The sequence below is a fragment of the Dipodomys merriami genome, unplaced genomic scaffold (genome assembly GCF_024711535.1).
Source record: "Dipodomys merriami isolate MVZ:Mamm:240054 unplaced genomic scaffold, mDipMer1.0.p SCAF_4, whole genome shotgun sequence".
Classification (NCBI taxonomy): domain Eukaryota; kingdom Metazoa; phylum Chordata; class Mammalia; order Rodentia; family Heteromyidae; genus Dipodomys; species Dipodomys merriami.
Window position 1 is genome coordinate 92,625,480 of NW_027205603.1, and position 23,072 is coordinate 92,648,551.

At 52.5% G+C, this 23,072-nt stretch overlaps 1 protein-coding gene across 1 annotated transcript in view; it reads right to left on the reverse strand.

Moving 5' to 3' along the window:
• Trappc9 (trafficking protein particle complex subunit 9) overlaps positions 1 to 23,072 on the reverse strand; it is a 451,464-nt gene that overhangs the window by 80,686 nt on the left and 347,706 nt on the right. Inside the window, exon 20 of the mRNA XM_069991461.1 lies at positions 5,830 to 5,983. Within this exon, the coding sequence (XP_069847562.1) occupies positions 5,830 to 5,983 (154 nt within the window). The remainder of the gene's footprint in view (positions 1 to 5,829; positions 5,984 to 23,072) is intronic.

Below are 23,072 nucleotides of genomic sequence, written 5' to 3' on the forward strand. Positions count from 1 at the left end.
ATATTTGTGGCTTAAGTTTAACACGACCTAGTTCGATATTCTAGGACTGATTGCTTAATCCATGGTGCCCTCGACGAACAGAGAGCATCGTGGGAACTTTTGAGGGTAGCTTTTGAACCCACAGAAGGAGGTGTGCTCACGTCCCCTCTCCAGGAAATAGTACCTGCCTTTCTTGGAGTGCCTAGGTAGCACCTAGGATCTGCAGAGCAAAAGTCAGAAATCTGTCACAACAGAAAGCAGACACAGAAGTTTTCGAGGTGAGCCCTGAGGGGCGGGCACTGCCCTTCATGTGGCCCCAAGCCCGGGAAGACGATCGGCGAGCAGGACACTGGCCCTGGAGAGCCACGACAGCCAGTGACTTGGCCCGGCCCCTGAACCCCCTTGAGGTGAATAAATGAGCCAATTCTCATAAATAGAAATTAGACTAATGGAAAGACTGCTTTAAATGATTCATGAGACTCTTCCCCAGCACTGTTTTCTGCTTTGCATCATGAATTCAGAGTGCCGGGGGAGGGCAGCGGTCTCAGCAGAGTCCAGAGTCAGGGGCCCACCTGGACAGAAATTGCCCGAGTATGCTGCGCTGCCTGGGCAGGGGGAGGGTGCACGGCTACAAGTGACCCACTGCTGCACATCTTGCTTGCTGGAGAACATTCTCGAGTCCCACAGTAGAGAGGGCAAAATGGAGGTGCTCTTTGTGGGGAGGCGGGTAGCCATCGGGACTGTGTTTGGGCAGAAGGCTCCCCCTGCACGTGGGACATGTGGGAAGGCCAGGGCAGAGGGAGAGGTCCACACTGCTCCCGGCAGAGCCAAAGCATGGCGCTGGGGATGGCCAGGTGTGGGTATGTCCCACCTCGCCCACCCGGCTGGGTGACCGGGCAAGGAACTGAACCTCACGGAGCCGCCGTTTCCTCATCTGTAGATGGTGGCTAAAAGCAATGTCGCAGAGTTATTGTGAACATTAAGTAAATAGATCTATGTGACTTGCTCAGATCAGTACCTGTCTTCTAGTAAGTGCCAAGTAGTGGCTGGTACTTATACTTGGTAAGTTGGTGATATTATTTATGTAAGCTATGCAGTTATGACAAAAATAAGCAGCCAGTACACACGTGTATGAGTACACACATGCATATATATACACGCGGATTTCAACCAGTGCTGTATATGAAATGTCTTTCCCCAAATCCTGAGATAGCCGACCCTAAAATCTACACTTTCCACGTTGCAACCCTAATTCCTTTCAAAGTAATTTCAAGGGGCGCATGCCACCATACTTAGATTTGGAAGGACAGGACTCAAATCTATGACCAACATACCCTCTGCCCAGTGAGGGCCAAACAGACAAGTCAATCTGAGCCCTGCCAGGTCAGGCATGACATTTCTCTCTGCTGCAAAGCTTCCCAGTCACCAAAGATGAAAGGCCTCTAAACCAAGTTATTACAAACAGCGCTGGCAGCCAAATTCCCGGAGGGTAGACACAAAGTGCAAGCCTGCATTCCACTTACGATGATCAAGGAATCAACTGTACTGATGACAAGAGCGGTTTGTATTAAAATTCATTTAGATAAAAATATTTCTCCAAGTGTGACTACTAGCAAAAGGAGTGTGCTGAGTTTTAAAAGAACCCTGTTTAAAGAGGTTTAATTTTTTTTTCAAGAGATGAGAAGCCAGAGCTCCATCAAGGAAGAATGGAGAAATCAACTGGAGGGGATGGAGCAGGGGAGGGGGCTAGCTGTCCAGCGGTCCAGCGTGAGCAGGTTCATCCCTGAGTCTGTACTGAAGGAAGAGCTCTGGGAGTACAGCTTCTCCTTCCAGCAAGGAAGAGTCAGAGCTCAGCGTGTAACCAACCAAATCCAGATCAGGGGGCCTAAAGTCCTCAGAGGACTGTAAGCCCCCAGAAAGTCGGCCAGAACTAAGACACTTTGAGCTTCCTCACCTGCTCCAGACGGCTGGTGTCCGAGAGGCCAGCACAGGGACCCGAGGGTCTCAGCAGTGCCAGGCTAGGTTGTGAGCTGTCCTCCGCCACTCTGCCCAGGAGCTCTTCCAGGCAAGACCTCATTATGGGGACAGCTGCGCCTTTCTATATCCCTCCACCTTGCAAACTATGGATGCTTATTTGCTCTCTGGATCCCACGAAGATATCCACTTCCTGTGTGACCCAGGCACTTCCTGCTAGGCATCTAAAGTTTGCCAATGAGCTGCTTGGGCCTCTGTCTCACTCATAAAGCAGCCAGATCCATTTAAAATGTCTCTCCACACTTCTCCATATCTGCTGACACCTCCTGGGGCAGGGAGCTGCCATGTCCTGGTGACCCTGCTGAGTGCAATCGCCACAGTGCCTGAATTTCCAAGCTGCCCGCTCTTCTAAAAGGGACGGGTTGGGGAAGTAAAAGGCCAGCATCCTGCTTGGCACTTGGCAAGTGACCAAAAGGGCAGATGGAACTCTGAACCAGTCCAACAGCAATCCGCTGCTGCAGGTGTCACCTCTGGCTGCGCACACATGGGCTTGGGCCCTCACCTGGCATCCATGTCTTGCTGCTAGAGTGGCAGGACCCCAGGGCTCCAGCTCCAGAACCATGGCATCATTTGATTTATCTCAAAATCAGATATGCCTGAGTTCGGGACTGTGCACGGAAGGCTCTTTATGAGGTCAGCAAGAGCTGAGTGACGCTGGCAGTGGGGGCTGACAAGGAAGCTACAGTGTGAGCGCTGCGGAAGTGCGTGTAAGGCCGTTTTCTCCACAGAGCATCAATGGGTATTGGAACGTAGCTTCCCCAAACCACATGCCGCCTATGCAGGCAGAAACCCCCGGCTCCCAGGGAAACTGCATGGTCGTTACAGACAGACCAGTTCTTACTGAAAAAGAAAAGCCCAAGTGTCAGAAATCACAAAGCTAATTGCTGGTCTGGCGAATGAACAGGAAATGCAGGAGCAAGAGCTTAATAGATCTGAATGTGAGGAGTCCTTTGTAGAAACATCATGGAATGGAATACAGATCAGAAGCAGGAAGTTAGGAGAAGGCCTCTGACAAGGGCTGTGGCCACAGAGCCGGTGCGAGAGGGCACAGGTGTGCCAGGGCATATCCCTGACGGTGCTCTACCTTTGTGGCAGACACCCCAGAGTTCCTCTGGGACTCTAGGAAACAACAAGCTCCCTTCAGGATGAAAACAGAGAAACAGAGGGACTGATACCCTGGCTATGGTGGCACGGGATGGGGCGGGATGGTGGGCAGGAGCGCCTAGGCCCTAGCAGGTTTCTGCATGCCAGGTGTGACACTCACTCGGCCTCAGGGACACAAGACACAGGACTGCAGATTATGTGGGGTGCTGTGAGGACACGCCACGGAGAGCTAACGCATGGGAGGTGCTCAGGAGGCAGCTCTCCCTAGCCATAACAATAACAAAAAAGAAAAATAAGGCTTAAGAAAAGAGATCCCCTAAAGGAAAACAAGCACCAGCTAACACATTAGTTCATCTAATTAAGCCGGTGTCAAAAGGAGCAAATATCGCCTTAGAACCAGAGAACTCCAGGGCTGAACATACCATCCAGGCCCTGCCCTGCTCACCTACCCTTGGTGGCTGAATGGCCTGGGTTACTACCTCCACGGAAGCCAATGGCCTCCCCCTGCTCTCCACACAGCCTGAGGAGCTCAGGTGTGGAGATGGCAGAGCTGGCCTAGAGGCTGAGGAGCACGTGCCCAGCCCCTGGGCTCGACCCCAGCATCTCCCATGACAGATCCCATCCACCTCAGCCACAGAACGGGTGGGGACACGGGAGACACTCAGCCTCGGGGTGGTATTCTCAGTGACACGGAGGTGACCCGAACGGAAAGACCCTCGGGTAGACAGCACACAGACAGGGGGGCCTATGTCTGTGGCAACGTCCTGACCCAATGTGCTACACATGAGTAGGTTCTGTAGCTATGAACGGATTTCAAAGTAGGCTCACTATTTCTTATTTTCATAGAGTATAAATATTTGAAAGTATTATTAAAGGCTTAATGAAATGATTAGCCAAATCAATCTTTGGTCTTTCCATCTGCTTGAATTCAGGTTCATAATAGCAAAGTCTGCCACCCATCCCATGGCAGATGCTACCACCAGCTGAGACAGAGAGACAGAGATGGAGAAGATGGCCTTAACACCAGTTCTCTTGCCCCGTAGGGCCAATCTCCCACCCACTTCCAGTCAGCATGTTTGGGGGACAGATGTGGGTGGCACATGGCAAGCCTTTCTTAAATGTTTGTTGCAAGAACTGCGAAACAAATATAGAAAACAGAGACGTCAACTACTTAAAGGAATCAAGCCTTAAAGAAAAGAAATGTCTTTCCTCTCCTTTTTTCTTCTGGTCCTGGGGCCTGAACTCAGAGGGTCTGGGTGTTGTCCCTGGGCCCCTTTTGTGCTCAAGGCTAGCTCTCTACCATTTGAGCCACAGCGCCACTTCTGACTTTTTCTAAGTAGTTCATTGGAGATAAGAGTCTCACAAATTTTCATGCCAGGGCTGACTTTGAACCACCATTCTCAGATGTCAGCCTCCTGAGTAGTTAGGGTGACAGGCGTGAGCCACTGGTACCCAGCTAACTTTTTGGTCCTCATTTCTCGAGAACGCCACGTGTTGGTGGACATGAGTCCTGGAGAGGCAGCATGCTGGGCTGAGACTCAAGCCCAGAGACGGGCGATGAGGGTTCAAAGGCTGGGTCCTCTATCACTGACTCCTGACCTGAGATGCACCTCGTCAGATGCAAGACAGGGTGATGAGCCCATGCTGGGAGTTGAGCTAGAGACTCGCAGCTCATCTGGGACTGGTCCAGTGGAGCACACAACAAATGGCCACCGTGATACCACAGTGCTGCCACATGCCCAGGACTGAGCTGCTAAGGACGGAGCCTACCTGAGGGGCATGTGCACGCAGGGGTGGCAGACCCAGTGCCCAGGTTTCCTGTTTCCTCTGAGCCCAGAGCAGGAGGGCTCGTGAGAATGAGTCACTCTTTAGAGTCCCTTCTTCTGGGTGTTGCTGAGTGGAACAGGACCGAGTCGGATCCACCCAGGCCTGCCTTGCACTATGCAGATCTCATGAAATGGAAGCTGTGTGACTGGGGGAACAACCTCACAAGGCTGTGTCCACAGCAGGGCTCTGCACGCACCTCCTCAAGCTGCTCTCTCGCTCTAGCAGCCCGGCAAAATACCAGAGAGAGAGCGCTGGCCCTGGGCCTGCTCCGTCCACAGCTGGCCCTGGGCCTGCTCCGTCCACAGCACGGATGTTGTTCGTGCACTCAGGACAGACGGCTGATGTAGGCAATGCAGAAATGACGGGGGTCTCTGCAGCGCACCCACACTCGGCTGAGTGCAGACTATGAGCCAGACAGGGGTCTGGGTGCAGAGTGGGGTGAGAGCGCAGGGCAGGCTCCGCTGCTTGTGGCACGCTCTTCCCTCAGAAAGCCCCATGGCTTCCACGGGGTACCTTCACACCTTGCCAGGCTGTACAATTGGGTTTTGGTTCCCAGGTTTGCAACTGTCAGCCTGAGAAACCTTCTCAGCTCAGCTCTGATAGGTGGCCATTAGGACCTGTCCACTAGTATGAACACCAACCCTGTCAAGAAATGTGTGAGCCAAAGTCAGGAACAGCATCAGCCTCAAGAAGACCTTTCCCACATGGGAGTGACACCTCAATAAGCAGAACTCGATGATAAGCCAACGCCAACTCTGTGGTCTATACATTCTTACCAAGTCATTTGGCGCTATCTCCCACACCAAACCCCTGTGGTCCCTCTCGGCACTTGGGGGCTGGCAGAGGTGCAGCCCCGTTCAGAGTGGGCTACACTCAAAAGGATATGATTCTCCAGCGAATGTCCAGTTTGCTATTGATCTCTAGGCTGCGGGCTTCCTGCCTCTCCTCTTCCAGCTGCTTTGGATTCGCAAAATGTCCTTTCTCTCCAGGGGATTCAGCGACACTCTCAAAGTTGAACTTATCCACTTGAATAGCCATTCTGCGAGAAGAAAGAAGACAGCAGAGAATTAATCAATGGAGCAATTTCTTCTGCTAGCTGTTAGAGAATCAGCACAGGCCAGCATGAGGCAGTGTAATGAATCATTATCATTAGTAGTTCATAACAGATTCATCTCAAGAAAATGAAATAATAGACTCCTGAGGTGCAGAGCTGGTGCAACAGCGTGCAGACAGTCACAGATTTGGACTTCTGAGCAGACCCGTGTCCCCGGATGAGGATTTCCATTCTGCAACGGGCGAGGCAGACAGAGCACAGTACGCTGCCCACGTGAGGCACTCTGCCGTGGCTAAAATGATACAGAATATTGGCATGCACCCCCAAAGCCCACCAGGAACACCCCTCCTAGACTCTGCACCCACCGCCACCTCCCCATTGCACCCTCTTCCTCCAGCCACTTCCCCAGCTGGCATCACACTCCGGCTACTCAGCCCCCTCCTCCCACAGCCCCTTCAGGCTCTGCACAGACCCACCTCCGCCACACAGAACCCTCATTGCTTGTCCGCACATTTGGCCTTATGCTGTCTCTAGATCAGCCTTAGCCTTTGCCCCGAGAAAATTCTCCTGAATGCTTTGTATCCTTGACGCCAGAGCTAGAGAACCCCCCAGGCCACTCCTACCAAGCAGAGGCAGCATCCTCTCTTCCTCTGTCCTTAGTCTCTAAATAAAGACCCAGAGACACAACATATCAAAGAAATGGGATTGCATTAAACTGCAGAGTTTCTTCACAGCAAAGGACACAGCTAGCAAGATCAACAGAAAGCCCACAGATTGGGAGAAGATCTTCACTGGCCATACAACAGACTAGGGTCTCATATCTAAAATATACTTGGAACTCACAACATTAAATCCCCCCAAAACAAATCCCCAAAGAAACAACCACCCCATTAATAAGTGGGCTAAAGATTTAAAGAGACTCTTCCCTGAAGAGGAAAAAATAATGGCCAATAGACACATGAAGAAAGGCTCAACATCTCTGGCCATAAAAGATATGCAAATCAAAACAACATTAAGATTCCACCTCACCCCAGTTAGAATGGCCATTATCAAGAAGTCTACTAACAACAGATGCTGGCAGGGATGTGGCCAAAAGGGAACCCTATGACACTGTGGGTGGGAGTGTAAACTGGTTCAACCACTCTGGAAAGCAGTATGGAGGTTCCTCAAAAGACTAAACATAGACCTTCCCTATGACTCAGCAATCCCACTCCTGGGCATTTATCCAAATGACCACAAACAAGGCCATACTAAAGCTACCAATACAACCATGTCATTGAAACATTATTCACCATAGCTAAGATACGGACCAATCCAGATGCCCCTCCGTAGATGAATGGATCAAGAAAATATGGTGTGTGTGTGTGTGTGTGTGTGTGTGTGTGTGTGTGTGTGTATTATATGTATATATATATTATATATATAATATATAATATATATATATATATATATATATATATGAATTCTATGCTTCCATCAGAAAGAATGATACCACCCCATTCATAAGGAAATGGAAAGACTTGGAAGAAAACATATAAATAAAGTAAGCCAGGCCCAAAGAAACATAGGCTCCATGGTTTCCCTCATTTGTAATAATCAGTGTAAGTCTAGGATAGCTCTTAATCCCTACTGAAGCATTCACTCATTTCTGGAAAGACATTTCCTGTGAGCATAAAGACTTAATTCTCTTAGGTCTCCTGGAACTTAGGTCCCTGAGGGCAGGGTCTTGTTACTGAGTTCCTCAGGCCTGGAATACAACACATGGCACAAAGTAGTCACTCAGTTAATAATCAGACCAATAAATGAGGAACAAATAACCTTCCCTGCTACCAAGAGTCCATGTCTTTCTCCCTCTTCTGTTCCATACCTCTGTGTCCCCAGTTCCCAGTCCCCCATCTGGTACTCTCCTAACTTCCTGTAGCCTGTTCCCACCCCGCAGCATCAGACTCACTTAGGCAAGGAGAGGTGGCTTCATGATGTCTAAAACCCCATTCACTGGCACTCACTCAGACACACAGTAGTCATTCAGTAAAGGTATGTTACAGGGACAAATAAAGGGGGAGAAGAAGGAAGGTCACTCTGACTTGAACCAAAAGATAACTCAGATTAAGCTGACAGGTAAAAGTAGGTGTTTTGTGGCCAAGATCTTCAGCAAAGCCTGTTGGTGGCAAGAAAGCCCTTGTGACTATCTTGAGAGGAACTCTACCCATGATCTATAGATGGTAAATCAATAGCACCTAGCTATAGATTATTGTATAACTCATTATGTATACACATAAAATTATGCAGTCAGCTGGGCACCGATGGCTTACATCTGTACTAGCTACTCAAGAGGCTGAGCACTTTGAAGCCAGCCTAGTCAGGAAGGTCCATGAGATTCTAATCTCCAATTAACAATTACAAAGCCGGAAGTAGAGGTATGGGTCAAATGGCAAAGCACCAGCCTTCAGAATAAATAAGTAAATAAATAAATAAAAAACAAGTCAGGGACAGTGCCCAGGACTTGACTTCAAGTCCCAGGAATGACACACACACAAACACACATATGCATGTATAAAAATCAGAGCTTGAGGAGTGGCTCAATAAGGCTTTCTGGACTCTAATCAGTTTTTCTGAAAGATCTGGGCCCTGTCTGCGTCTGCTTATAACTCACTGTGCCTTTGGACAGTCATCTGGTTTCTAAGCTCCTTCCTGCCAGTTATTTCCAAGTAGGGGCTAGGCCAGGGTATAGCTGGCACTTGGCAGGATGTCTTTCCTGCTGTCTCAGTTGTCACAGAAAGTCAGTCTTTCTGCAGTTTCTTTTTCTTGTGTGGCTGGGTGGGTCTGAGTGCTTTATAGGGAGTGGCTGAACTGCAGGATGCGCAGCGGCCTTCACAGCAGGCAGAGCCCGCAGGAGGAGCTGGAGCAGAATGTGATGTGAAGAGCAGGCCCCTTCATCTACCTCTAAGGTCCTCTGGAGTAACTCTGGAATACCTGGCTGGGTTCATGGAGAGGACCGATCACTACAGAGAGCATGCCCCTGCCCCTCGCCCTCACCACTGGTGTGCTGGAAGACTGCACAGTGGCCTTGGCTCATCTCTGAAGATGTGGGAACCACAGCCAGGAGCCTCCCCACCCCCCTCACTCCGTCAGATGGATGGGATGGGAGCAGCTCCCATCATTCTTGCGCCCTCTGTGGGGGACAGCTGACTGTCCCCCACCAGCCCAAGTGTTCCCTAAGCTCACAGGCAGATGTGAACGCCAAGGCCAGTTTTCAGAAGACAGGAAATCAGGAAACGCAGTACAAAAAGGAAGAACTGAAGAACAGAAAGAGAAGGCAATGAAGGGCAAAGGAGAGAATACTGACTCAGTCTTTACTGCACTCTCATATACTTTAACTTCTTTTTTAAAATTTCCCCCTCAAGATTAATCCTTAAAATGGGTCCTCACAAAGCAGATGAAGGAAGAAATGGGGGCCCCAGCAATAACGTGACCTGCAGGTGCCAGGTCTCCAACAGCACACGGACCTTCCTTTCATGGAGTGACTGGGCAGGGGCCAGGGGTGCGGGAAGCTGCTATGTCTACACGCCATCCCCCAGAGGCCCTGCCTATCCTCCCCATTCCCGGTGGCCTGTGCCAGCACGAGGGCCTTTCCCCACCTTCCTCCAGTACATACTGGGGCAAAGAGAAAAGGGCGTGGCCCAAATCCACCCAGCTTATGCCAAGCAGGGTCCGGACGGACAGCTGTCTTCTCCCTCCAGGCCCAGGGAAGCTGAAGTCACAGGAAGGACAGATCTGAGCATCACTGGCAGCTTGAAGGAAGCAGGCAGTGTGATCCATGGAAGGCTTCTGACCTCTGGACTTAAGAAGACAGGGTCGATTCCCTCAACAAGCTAATTAGAAGCCAAAGAACCAACGGAGACAAATCCTCAGATAGCTTTTACAGAGCAGCTACAGATGGATGAGACTAGAAAATCCACCCAAGTGTGGCATCAGGGCCAGCGCCGGGGCCTGGCACACAGCCAGCTGCAAAGGTAAATGAAAACAGACTGGGAAGAACAAAACCCCACAGGCCCCTCGTCTGTCTTCCACGGCTATGAAGCCCTTCAGCGTGAAAAATGTCCTGTTAGGTGCTGGGCCTATAAAAGACTGTATTGCATGGGGTTTTGTGTTTGTTTTGATTGGTACTTTTTGGTGCTTTTTGTTTTTGTTTTTGCTTTTGCCTTTCCTGGGGCTTGAACTTTGGGCTTGGGCTTTGTTCCTGAGCTGCTTTTGCTCAAGGCTAGCACTCTACCACTTGAGCCACATCACCACTTCTGGCTTTTTCTGAGTAGTTAATTGGAAATAAAAGTCTCACAGGCTTTTCTGCCCCGGCTGGCTTCAAACGGTGACCCTCAGATAACAACCTCCCAAGTAGCTAGGATTACAGGTATGAGCCACCAGTACCTGGCTTGTTATTTGACAGAACTCTTTAAATCAGGCACAAATTTCCCAGCCTGCCTCCCTATAACCCCCAGCAACTCACGGGGCAGGGCAGACACAGCAGGCTGGCCAGCCACGCTGCGCTCCATCAGACTCACACTGTGCCAGTGCCACAGGCCTGCAGGCGGCCCCTGGGGAGGCTGGCGTCACCACAGACGCCTCGTGCTGGTCCCTGGCAGTGCTCTCTCATCTCCTTCCACCCGCCATCATGAAGAGGAGACGAGGGTGCATGACCACAGGAAGGCTGGTGGTGGACCACGAGGGCTCTGCCAGGCAGAGGGGGCAGTGTGTCTAGTGAAGAAGAGACTCCTCAGACACTCAGCTCTGTCCTGGCAGCCTTGAGCCCAGACACATGGAAGTCACTGCAGGTTCATTCTACCGTGCTGCCCATGACCCACGGAAGGGCCTTGTTCCTGTGACTCTTCCTTCTTATCTGTAAGGTGAACACACCAAGCTAATGGAGGGTGTGTGTGTGTGTGTGTGTGCATGTGTGTGTGTGTGTGTGTCTGTGTCTGTGTCTGTGTGCATGCACTTGAACTCGGGACGCGGGTGCTTTTTTGCTCAAGGCTGGTGTTTACCACTTGGGTCACAGCTCTACTTCCGGCTTTTTTGTGGTCAACTGGAGACCAGGGTCTCATGGACTTTTCTGCCCCAGTGGTCTCAGGTCTCAGCCTCCTGAGTAGCGAGGATTACAGGTGTGAGTCACCAGTGTCCAGAAAGAGGGTGTTTTCTTACTAAGAAAATCGTTCAAAAAACCACAGTTGCTTCAGGCTCATTGCTCCAGCATCGATTCTCACTGGCACCTCAACTCAGCATCCCCGCCACACACGCTCTCCCCGAGCCTGCTTCTCTCCAGAAACGTGTTCCTTTTGTGTGTCCTTCCCGCACAGGCTACAGTGGCGGCTCCCTCTGCCCTGTCTCCAGCCTAGTGAGGTGCCAGGCGCTGCACTGGCCCTGCCATGGCTGGCCGCTGGGGGCCCGCCGCCTTCCCTCTGCCCAGCCAGCACAGGCCGGGCCCCTCCACTGCCAAGAGGCAACTCTCGGCCCTCCTCCGCATCACCAGACCTCTCTATCTGCTTGCAGCTCACTTCCCTCGGGCAGAAATCAGGCTGCACGCGTGCCTTGCTGGCCTGGTGAGCCAGGAAAGGACTGTGTAGAGACTTGTCTGGAGGGCCTGCAGGGCCTCTTTCCAAACCAACCCAGCGAGCAGGAAAACGAAAATCCCCAAGTTCCGGAATTCCCAAAGGGATTTGCAAATTGGAAACTGCCTAATTATCATCTGTGTATAAAATAACATGCTCATCACCATCAACAAATAGCATAAACACCAAATATATTTATAGGGTGCATATTTAGACAAAACGAAATAAATTTAGAAGACTTCTAGAGAGTCAACATGAATTCTCAGAGGCCCAGTGCTGGGGGGAAATGGGGAAAAGCAGCCCAGGACGGGACCCGGGGAACGCTTCCCACTCACTGGGCACTGGGCATGAGCTCCGACCTGCCCCACACCCACACCTTCCTATCTAGGAAAGCCAGGGCCAGTAGCAGAGCCCCTGCAGATGGCCGTGGATAGGGAGAAGGGACCTAGATAGAGGGAGCCAGGGACGAGCTCGGACTTAGATCTCAGCCTGATCCCCGAGGAGATCCAAGAGGACAGTGCAGGCACAGACAGCAGAACAAGGATCTGAACCTTCAGTTCCTCACACAAGCTTCAGGTTTACCTCTGCGTTACGTACTGGACAGACCAAGCAGAGACCAGAGAACCAGACAGAGGTTCCTGCCTCACACACCAGCATCACAGCTGTGGCACGTGGGGGACACAGGTGCCAGGGTGTGCTGGAGCCTTGGCTGCTTTCCCTTCAGTGATGTCATGACCCTCTCGAGACTGGCCAGAGGGGAGATCCCGCACGATGCGGATCTGTGGGTCATAATGAGAATTATGTGTTCCAGGTTTATAGGTCACCATGGGACAGACCCCAGACCAGAGTGTCAAGGGTGAGCCTGAAGAGCTGAGGGCTAAGCTCTCAACCAAGTCCGGCAATGCAAAGTGGGGTAGAGGCTGACCGGACCATCACTACTCGACAAGGCCAAAGGCCAACCCAAGTCATACCCACCACATCGAGACACAGTGCAAAAACAAGCAAGAGTGTGAGTGTTTAGGTGGCTGGTGGGTTTATCCCCCCTCGGCATCTCTAGGAAGCCGAGGGTCGGGGAGGAGGACTGCACCACGGCTGATTTTCCTGGAGTCCCAACCACCGTCGTGCCAGCGTGCTCCCAAACCACGAGGCAGACAGGAGCGGGGGGAGAGGGCCCTGCGCACGGCGCGCAACACCAGCTCTAGTGTGGGGAAAATGTGCAAATAACAAAATGGGAATGATCATCCGTTCTGTTTGCTTGAAATAAAAAAGCGATTCTCTTTCAAATGTGTTCATCATCAACGATCTGCTCAACTTTAGGTATTCTCTTTCTGTTTTCCCAGGCAGAGCCACAAGGACTCAGCTTTGCATAGCACCGAGGTGGCTTCCAGCTCCGGTCCAGGCCATCAGTATACACCAGGGAAGACAAGACACCTGTAAGAGCTTTAGGACACAGCTGTTCTCGGGCACAGAGCCGGGCCTCTCTACACTCAGGCAGCCGCTGGTTCCTGTATGTGTACAAGTGTGTGTGTGTGTGTGTGGGGTGGTACTGAGAATGAACTCAGGGCCTTGCACATGCTAGGTAGGCACTCTACCACTTTACTCAACCTCTCCCTCCCAAGCAGCTGGGATTACTGGCGTGAGTCGCCACACATGGCCCAGCTGTGGGCTTTGGTCATCTTGCACAACAGATTGTCCACAGCTGTGCTGTCCTTCTTGACTTGCAGGCCTCTACCACTTTCAGAATGCTGACGTGAGCCTCTGCGCATGACCTGCGCGCTCTGGGCACGGGAGGTGCGGAGTCTGAGGCGCTCTGGTGGAAATCCTGCGAGTGGGCTGTGGGGTCCATCAGGGTGTCCCGCAAGGCCCCGCAGCGCAGGCTGAGGCCCTGCCTCTGGAATCTTCCCTCCTTATTCTGGCCTGTCTCTGCTCTTGACTCGTCCACCCTCCAGGGTCTAGAGAGGGCACCCCTCCTGGTGACAGCACTACACATGTGCAAACTTCTACTCTGATTGAACAGGGTTTCAGCATCGCGTGTGGCACATAGTACATGTCTGTGTGATCCTAATTTCACACCCCTCACTCACATCTGGGATCACCCAGCTACCTTAGATGGAGCAATACTTAACTTGGGTTGAGGACAGTGCTGACAAAGACTCTCCCCCCGAGCCTTCTATTCATTCTGACCCCAGGAGGGGGTTGTGCAGTCTCTGAGCTTCAGGCAGCCTTAGCTGACAAGTCATGTGAGCAAAAGGAGAAGAGCCAATCGCAAGCAAAATGATTCTCTAGACTGTGGTGTAGGCAAGAGGAGGGGGGCTCAGGATTACAGGGGAAGACAAGGGAGTTAATGACTAGATCAAAACCTTGAAAATGAACTTCTGCTTTGCATTCCCAGCACGGTGTGGGAGCAGCCTTCCAGGAAACAAACTGCTTTTCACACTCCCCTTCTTTATAGCCCAGACATTAAAAGGACAAAAAGGTGCCACCGACAGATTAATATGCAAAGGTAATCTCCAGCCTCCAAATACAATGCCTCTGCATGCTTGGCCCTGCAAGGAGCCTGGCTGTGCACAGGGCCTGCACTGTCAATCAGTGCCAGGAGAGCTCCTCCGCCTGGGGGAGGGAGGGATAAAGAGGGGCAGGCAACCTTGGCCACCCAAGGAGGACAACCTGGACAGCCCCGTGGGCTCCCAGTGCAGATGTCAGTGCATCCCAATGGCAGCCTGAGGCCCAAGCAGGTTGCCTCTCTGCAATCAGCCCTCAGGGCCTGAACCACCACCAGCCCCAACAGTTCATTTGTCCTGGCACTCAGACAACCCAAGGTCCTGAGTCTTGTCCTGCTGTTTCCAGGCCCTGCCACAGGTAAGGGAAGAACTTTTGCATAACTCTACTTTCATCTCTACAACCAGAAGTTGCTAGTTCACTGGGACGCAAACTTGCCAGGTTGTTTGTCATCTGACAAAGAGGATATTAACCATAGAGAAACTTCAGTTTACTGCATGCCAGCTGCCCTGGCCTCCTTAGGAGCTAATCCAGGAGATTTTGGGGTCCAAGCTCAAACTCTTGGATTGCTCTGGTCAAGGCTGGCCACTTGCTCCAAAGCACCAAGTGAATGATGAGTAATGGTGGGAGGAAGAGAAAGAAAGTTTATGACACAGCACAGGCAGCTGTGGGAAAAGGGAAGGCAGCATTTATTTCAGGGTTTTAGGACTGGAAGAGAGGTATGCATGATTATTAGTACTTTTTTCTTTTTTTTTTTCTTTTTTTGCTGGTCCTGGGGCTTGAACTCTGGGCCTGGGCACTGTCCCTGAGCTTCTTTTTCTCAAGGCTAGTGCTCTGCCACTTGAGCCACAATGCCACTTTGGCTTTTACTGTGTATGTGGTACTGAAGAATCAAACCCAGGGCTTCATGCATGCTAGGCAAGCACTCTACCACTGAGACACATTCTCAGCCCTGCATGATTATTAAGTAATCCCAGTTGGGGTATTCAAGTGGCTGCTCCAAGCCCCTTAACAGTAAGATTCTTTGCTGTCTGGCAAGTGGTCTGTCTCTGCTAATCCTTTTCTTTTTCCTCCCTGGGGTGGAGGTGGGGTGATGTCCCCTCCATGTCTTGTAGAGTCGTAATCAGTCCTGTATTCAGTCCTGTATTCTGGGTTCCAGGCTGGCTGTGGGGGAGATGGCTGGGAGCAAAGGGCACGGGCACATGCTGTTATCCTGCTTTCTGTTGTTTCCCCGGTCTGTGTGTGGAATCTGTGCTTTTCAGCGAAAGCTGCTTTCAAGCACCAGTTACAGAGCTCGGCGCCAACGCCACCATTTCACAGAGGGGCAAGTGAGGAGTGGCAGAGTTCCGCCAAATCCCTGCTTTGGTTGCAGGCCGTGCGGGCCCGACGCTGGGGCCAGCCGGCCTTGAGGCTGCATGGCACAGTTTCTGCTTGAGGCAGCAACGGGGCAACGTGGGCCCCGTGATTTATCAGCCCATCCTCATAACCGCGTCTGCCACCATCATGTCTTATCATAGCATCATCAAGCATCGCAATTCCCATGCGGGAGCGGAGGGAGGAAAACATGAATGCTACAATGAGAAGTCTACTCCACGCTGAAATATGACGCTGATTTATGACTCGCCAGCAGCTGACGACGGACTGTCAGAGCAACTGTGTTGGAAATAAAGAATAAAAATCACCCCGAGTTGTTTTGCCACACATCTAAATTAGAAAATGCTACTTTCTGGATGATTTATGCTTCAATTTTTCCCCTTTTATTCACAGGGAATTTGTCAAGCTTTACAACAGCACCTAAGAGCAGCAACACAATTCAAGTGGAAAGAAAAGGCAAAAGCTGTCCAGAGGCTCTGCTAGAGCCAGGCCCCGCTCTGGAGCCCGCAGCTGAGTGGCGGAAGTACGGCACACGGGCAGGCAGCCATGAAGACCCCCGAGGGGGGCCCCAGAACCGTCAAACCACAACACAGAGGCCTGTTCACACCGCCAGACCTCACTCAGCCCGGCCACCGTGCAGGGAGGGCCTCCCGCCTCCTGGGTGTCAGGCTTCCGGCACGGGACCTCCACAGAGGGACACAGGCCGGGTGGGAGCTGAGGCCTAGACCACTGTATAGTTTGGCCATTTCCCCCCTCCCCTGCCACAAATACAAGACAAGGGCAGCTGATCTGAGTGCTGGGATGGGGAGATTTGTGGGGGACGTGCCAGAGCCTCAGCCAACCGTGCAACGAGCCATGTGAAAGGACATCAAGCCCTGCGCTCATAGCTGACCTCTAGGGATGGTATGTCCGCGTGCCATAAGCGAGTGACAGGCACACAGCACTTCCCAGCAGGTGAGGCCTCGGCCCTCCAGCAAGCACCTCCCACCCTGCAACCAGCAAGGCCGCCAGCCCCTCGTTGGTCTACCCGTGCATTTCTCTGGTCATGTCTGATGACTCTCGTGGTGGTTCCTTATAGCCAAGTGCTGTTGTTACCTACTGTCTGAAAAATCTTTTGAGGACAGGCTCAGGGATTAGACCCAGAACCCAGATCCATACCAGCTCCTGTACCTACTGTTTCTACTTGTCTCTAAAACAGGAAACTGATAAATGAGACTTCTCCCAGCCTTTAAGACATACAGCCCAATCAGAAGATCCGTATATGCGGAACTCTGCATAAGGAAACCGCATAATGATAAGCGGCAGTACCCAAGAACGCGCTGGCAGGTCAAGGGTCATCTCCCTCATCACACTTCCTGCCTCACCAATCCACGCAGACATGCTTGAACAAAGCAGAGCAACCGGCTGCACACCAGGGCACCACATGGTAACAGCGGGCCAGAGCTTTGCACCACGAACAAGGGCCCCCTCCGCCTCCAACCATGGGCAGACACCTCTTCCCGGTTTGGTCCAGACCTCGCACACTGAGGGCTGGCCTTGACTCCCGAAGGGCCCCAGCCGACTACATCTCACACACGGCTCCTCTGCTTCCGCTGCTAACTGCCCTCTTCATCCTGGTCTCAGACAGTCCTGACTTGGTTTCTTTTCTTCCTGGGCCAAGTTTGGAGATTGATTTATGCATGTCTGAGCTCAAATCAGGGCCCAGATTAGCTGGGCATGTACCTTAGTGGTACAGCATTTGCCTAACAGGTGCAGGGTCCTGGGTTTGATTCCTAGCACCAGACAGAAAGAAGCAAACCAAATTAACTACAAAAATCTCCATAAAGTCCTTGATTGGCATAGGAGAGATCCAGATTCCAGCTCTACCTCAGACAGGTATATGACCCAGATCTACTACCTAGCCTATCTGACTCTCACTTTTCTATATAATAATGATAGCAACTGCGCTTTAAGGCAAACACAAGGAACGCCATAAACAAGACATCCACTATGGTACCCGCTGTTGTTTTGTAAACACTTGAGCATCCTTCCCATCTCTCTCCATCCTTAGCTGGGAGAGGGCTTATAAAACTCCCCATGAGAGGTTGTACCTAGCAGGATTCACTTAGCACAAAACACATCCCCAAACCCAAACAGAATAATCGTGACACTCCCTCCAGCAACCCACCCTGACGCATGCTTGCATGGCAGCAGGCCCTGCTCGGGTGATGAGGCTGGAGCTCTGCTTTCCCGAGCAGCTGGTGAGGGTCGGGGGAGAGGAGGCGCCTGGGAGCACGGCAGGGGCACATGCCGGCTGTTGGGACCGGTCTCCCTCGCTGGGAGCACTGGGAACTATTATGGGAACAGTCCACAACCAGGGTGACGGCATCCACAGACCATGCGGGGGCTGGGCTCTCTGAGCTCTCTCAGACTGTGCACAGCTGGTTCACCTGCATTCCGGGGCCGTCTGAGAGGAACACACAGTGTGGTCTCTTACTTGATAATCAGCCCGCGTCTGAATCATCACTCCTACACCGCTAAGTGAGTCTCTTTAATGCTCCTATCCACAGGAAGCACCTTCAGTTCTGCCACGTGGCCTCCAGGGCCGAGCACAGGCCTGGGCCCCTGCCTGCAGACCAGCGAAGGCCTCCCCTCTGCCGTGACAGCCGCGGCTGGACAGGCTCCCTGGGGACATGGGTGTGGCCCCGGAAGGAGGCACACTGGCCAAAGAGCGAGATGACGTGACGTGCGGTGCTCACGTTTGGGTCTGGCACACCTGTGCTGCAAGAGCCCTGGGGCCTGTGAGGACCAGCAGCCACTCCGAGGCCCGCCTTCTCACCGAGGAAGGGAGCCCCACACTGGCTTCACTGGAGTAGCAGGGAAAACGCGATGCATTCCCGGAAAGCCGTTACTTCGTGCTCTCGCTGCCAGGCCTGTCTGCAGACAGCAGACCGCGCTCTGTGAGCGGCTTGGGAAAGAAGGACGGCTGAGGCGCTCGCACAGAAACTCGCATCTGAAGCCTGGACGCAGCTGCTGGGAGGGGGCAGAGGGAAAGGCGTGCACTCAGCCAGTTTCTGAACAGAAGGCCCTGCGGGTCCTGCTACTTCACTGAGAACCCGGTAAGCCAGCTCTGAAACACCACGTTTCCTCATTGACTGGGCCTTCGCTCCCTCATTCTAAGAGAAAACCCATCCCCTGCACTCCCACGAGGATTAATAACAGAAAACGGCCCAGTGTCTAGCATGGTACCCACACAAGCGGGCGGGCAGCACCAGCTGACAGCCACCCTTCCACGCCACGCAAGAAGACAGTCGTCTGTCCTGAGCCTGGCAGCAGGACATGGAACTCGTGAGGCACTCCTCGGGTCTGCGCTCCCCATTAGGATGCTTCTCCAGGACTTTACAATTTTTAAAAACAGACTGACATTCGCTTCAGGTTCAGTGGATTTGCTCTATGCACAGACCTCACATAGGGGCAGCTGAGTGAGGCCTCCACTCATTCAAACCCGTGGCCTCAGAGCCAGCGCCCGGTGAGGCAGAGGACTGCGTGCTATGCACACAAGCAAGCGGACGAAGCGCCGCCCCAGCTGTCTGCAGATGCACGACTACGCAGCGGGCGAGAACAGACAGGAGGGCACAGCAGGGTTCAGGACCCAGGAGGAATGCTGGGAAAAGCACATGACTTAGGCCCTTCCCCCAGGCCAGCAGGGGCCGGTCATCCTAACCAGAGGGTCCAGGAGGGAGTTGGAATGAGTTGGCACATTGGCACGGCGAGGGAGCACATGGAAGCCACGCTGGAACGTGGGCCCCGCACCGGACCACGGCCCCAGGAGCAGCTTCCTCCACCACCTGTGTTCACAGACACTGCGAAACTGGGGGGAGGGCGGGGGGGGAGGAGAAAAGGCTCTGGAAGAGCGTCAGTAACAGCTCTTGGTCCACTGCGGGGAAAGGCGGACTATGGAAAGTGAAACCCCTGTTTGGCATAAACAAAGGCTTCAGGCCCAGCTATGGATACCCATGGATCTGCATGATGGCGGTCTACCTGGAGATAAGAGTAATTTAAAATTACTTTCTACATCTTTTTTCTTATCTGCTAAACAAACATGTTAAAAAAATGTTTTTGAGGTAGGGTTAGCGGATATTATCTCAAAGAAGAAAAGAAACCTCATTCCAGGGAAGCTTCTGGAACTAGCCAGGGCTGTAGGCAGCTTCAGGATGAAAACAGACCAGCAGGGGGGAATGGAAGGGGGGGGGAGGGACGGGGGGGGGGCTGGGGCAGTCACGGAAAGTGGAGGATCAAGGCAAGCAAGCGAGCAGAGCTCAGCACCAGACACAGGAAACGGCGGGGCAGGGAGGGGAGACATCACAGCGAGGAATTCTGGACCATCTCCTGGCAGACAGGCGGGACCAAGAAGAAAAGCCCTTGGAAGACACAGTGTGAAGTAGAAATGTGAACGTGTCACGTGTTATTACGCTGCCACCCAGGCTTCTAATCGAGTTAAACACGGGCGACGAAGCTCTCTTGGATCGGCACCCAACAAGGCCATCACCACCTAGCAGCCACAGTGGCCCTGATGCTTGCTTCAGTACCAGATGTGGCTCAGAGAAAGAGACAAGGCGAGAAACGTGTGACGAAGACACGTGGAGCAGGAGACACTTCCTGGGCTGCTGTGAATCTTGGGGATTTGAAGACAGAAACATCAATCTTGTGAGAGGTTGACTCAACGAGAAACATCTTCCAAGAGTCTGCCTTAACACTGAACTGCCACAGCGACCGACACACGCATGGGAGGGAGTCCTGGGCAAGGGGCAGTTTATAATTAAGGATAAGAAATAGATTCCTAAGATGCAACAACAAAACAGTGCCCTGTCCTCTGCCATACAGACTGGCGAGCCTTGGAGGGGCTGCGGAAGTCTGCACCCACTGTCAGTCTGTCAGTCCAGCACGCCGCTCACCAGCTAGATGGAGCGTCACACAGCAAGGGAGGCAGTGGAAAGTGTTTGATGCGCAAGTCTTGGTCATGCCACCTCTCCGTCTCTCCAGGTGTGCAGAGCTATCCTAGATGGCTTTCGAAGGCTGAGGATGACTGCATTAAGCCTTGGCCCTGTCTGGCCTGCAGGTTCTGTTAGGTACTGGGAGGTATGGAAAAATCAAAGACGGTTTTGTGCTCAAAGAACTGGCCAGACATCTCAAGAGACTGACAGACAGACAGACAAGTAGGCAATACATTCTTCCATACTCTGGCAGGGGCTATGTTGGGGGGAGGGGCAGTGTAGGGACAAAAGCCCAGGTGGAGGCCCTGGAAGGTTCTGGAAGAGGTAATGCCACAGCTGGGCCCCAGGGCCTGCAGAAGTGAAAATGCCTGCAAGGCCGATTCCGCACTGTAGTGGGCAGCACTCAATCAGGTGCATGTGGGGCAGGTGCCCAAAGCCGGGCAGGAGGCCAGGAGGGAGGTTCAGGACACAGAAGGCTGAATGGCAGGAGGACAGCACCTGTCCAGCCTGGACACGCCTCCCCGCTCCGTGCCCCGTTCGCAGGGCGGGCTCTGCTCTGCCCATTTAGCTTCTCCTTCCAGCTCCGAGCCTCCAGGCAGAAAGTGGACATAAACACCTATCTGTCAGAGCTGAGGAGCCACAGGTAGCTCCACTTCCTGGTGGGAAATGCTTACAGCCAGGATTAACTAAAACATCCCAATCTGATCTGAACGACTGTAACTGACATTGCCTCCAAACATGCTCAAACCCCCAACCCTCCAACAAGGAGATAGCTGAGTCCAGGGCACGGCCAACACAGACCCGGGGGCCTGCCGGTGCGGGGGACGGAAGCCGCTGACGTGACCTCTGCTGACGTGGCTGCCTGCCCCAGCAGACCCGCAGGACCACACTCTGCTGCTTTTCAGCAGAGTCAGAAACAAGACCGAATCTGCAATTTCTATATTTTTAAACGACATACAGCTTGTTTTATCTAGTTTTTTAAACACTCGGCAGGCCAAGTACATCTATCTGCAAGCTGGACTGTGTCCACTGGTCACTCGGGACTCTCTGTTGGTTCATTTGATTGACACCTGCCCTCTTCTGTCCCACACACGCATCCCCAACACCTCCTCGGTCTTCCACAGCCTGTGCCCCGGGAACAGGGTCTCCGTGACAGATGGAACTTGCTCCGTCTGAGCAGCTCTGTTACTCTGCCTCACACTGTATCTCCTTTGTCATCTCTGTATACACTGACACAAATTATTGAACAGAGAAAGGAGGAGGAAATCAAATGCTAAAGTTTATTTTAATTGCAAAGTTTCTGCTCTGTTCTATTCCAACCAATATTATCGTCTTCATTTTAAATTTCATACTGTGAAAGCCTCATAGTGCCAGATGGAAGGAAATGAAACATCATAATGAGATGGAGAAGAGATGTGAAAATTAAAAGTGAATGAATCAGACACTTAGCCAGAGCGTACCTGCTTCCCTGCAGGGGTGCGGAGCCCAGCTGGAGGACACCAGACGCCGAGGGGAAATGGGGAGGTCACACCCCACCCAGGCTATGGCAGCTGTCTCCTGCAGGGACCCACGACCACACAGGCCAAGGGCAGTAAGTAGGCACCGGGAAAAGTGCCTCCATCCATTCCCAGCCTACGTTGTACTTTGAGCTTTGTGAATGAGGATCTGCAGTACCTCCCACTGTCCTCATGGCACAGAAAGGCTGCAGTTGCTCCATCCCAAGTTGACAAGACTGTACTGGGCAAAGGCTGAGGTCAGTATGAAGGGAAGTAAGGGAAGAGGTTGGGATTATGGCTGTCTCCAAATACTCAGAAAAGCCAAGTGCTGGTTAGGTATCACAGCAACCAGGGAAATGGCCCTGGGAGGGTACATGCCATCAGTATCTCCAAGAGGTGACCAAGTCAGAACCTGTGAGATGGATTACTAGGCAGGCTTAGACCTTGGCCTGGAAAATATGGGCAGTGCACCAGGGTCTGGGGGCAGATCCAGGTCGGGCAGTTAGGACAAGCCTCCTTCTCACCCCTTGACCCCTCACGGAGACAGCCAGGAAAGAAGAGATGTCGTCCATACCAGCACAAGGAAAGGCCCAGCCCAGCCCAGCCCAGCTGTGACAGACTGGCTTGCTCCAAATGGCCTGGCTAGAGCAGAGGCAGGCCAGTGATCCCCGAGGTGATCACGACTGAGGCAGACAGGCCTGTGTTTCCACGCAGATCTATCTCAGCCCACGGGGGCCTGGAGCACGAGCTGCCATATAGCTCTGCAAAACTCTTTCCTCAGACGAATGGAGACCACGGCAGAGCAGATCTGAAGGAAATGGACCTGAAGACCAGAGCGGAAGGGCTGCTGGCCAAGGGGGAGAGACATCAAGTACCCGGGTCCAGAAACGGACAGAAGTGGCTTTGAGCCCAACTCCTCAGTGACTGCTTTAACGTCTGAAGCCTCAGACATCATAGAAGCAGTATCTATACAACGGGAATTAGAACACTGGCTCCGCTGAGTTCTAAACCTCGGTCTGGGCCGAGGACCATGAGAACACTTGTAGACTGTGACCCAGGTGGTAGTTACAGTGTGGGCAAAGTGATCTGCTTCCCGCAGGAGAGATGCTCCCCCACTTTGAAGTAGGGA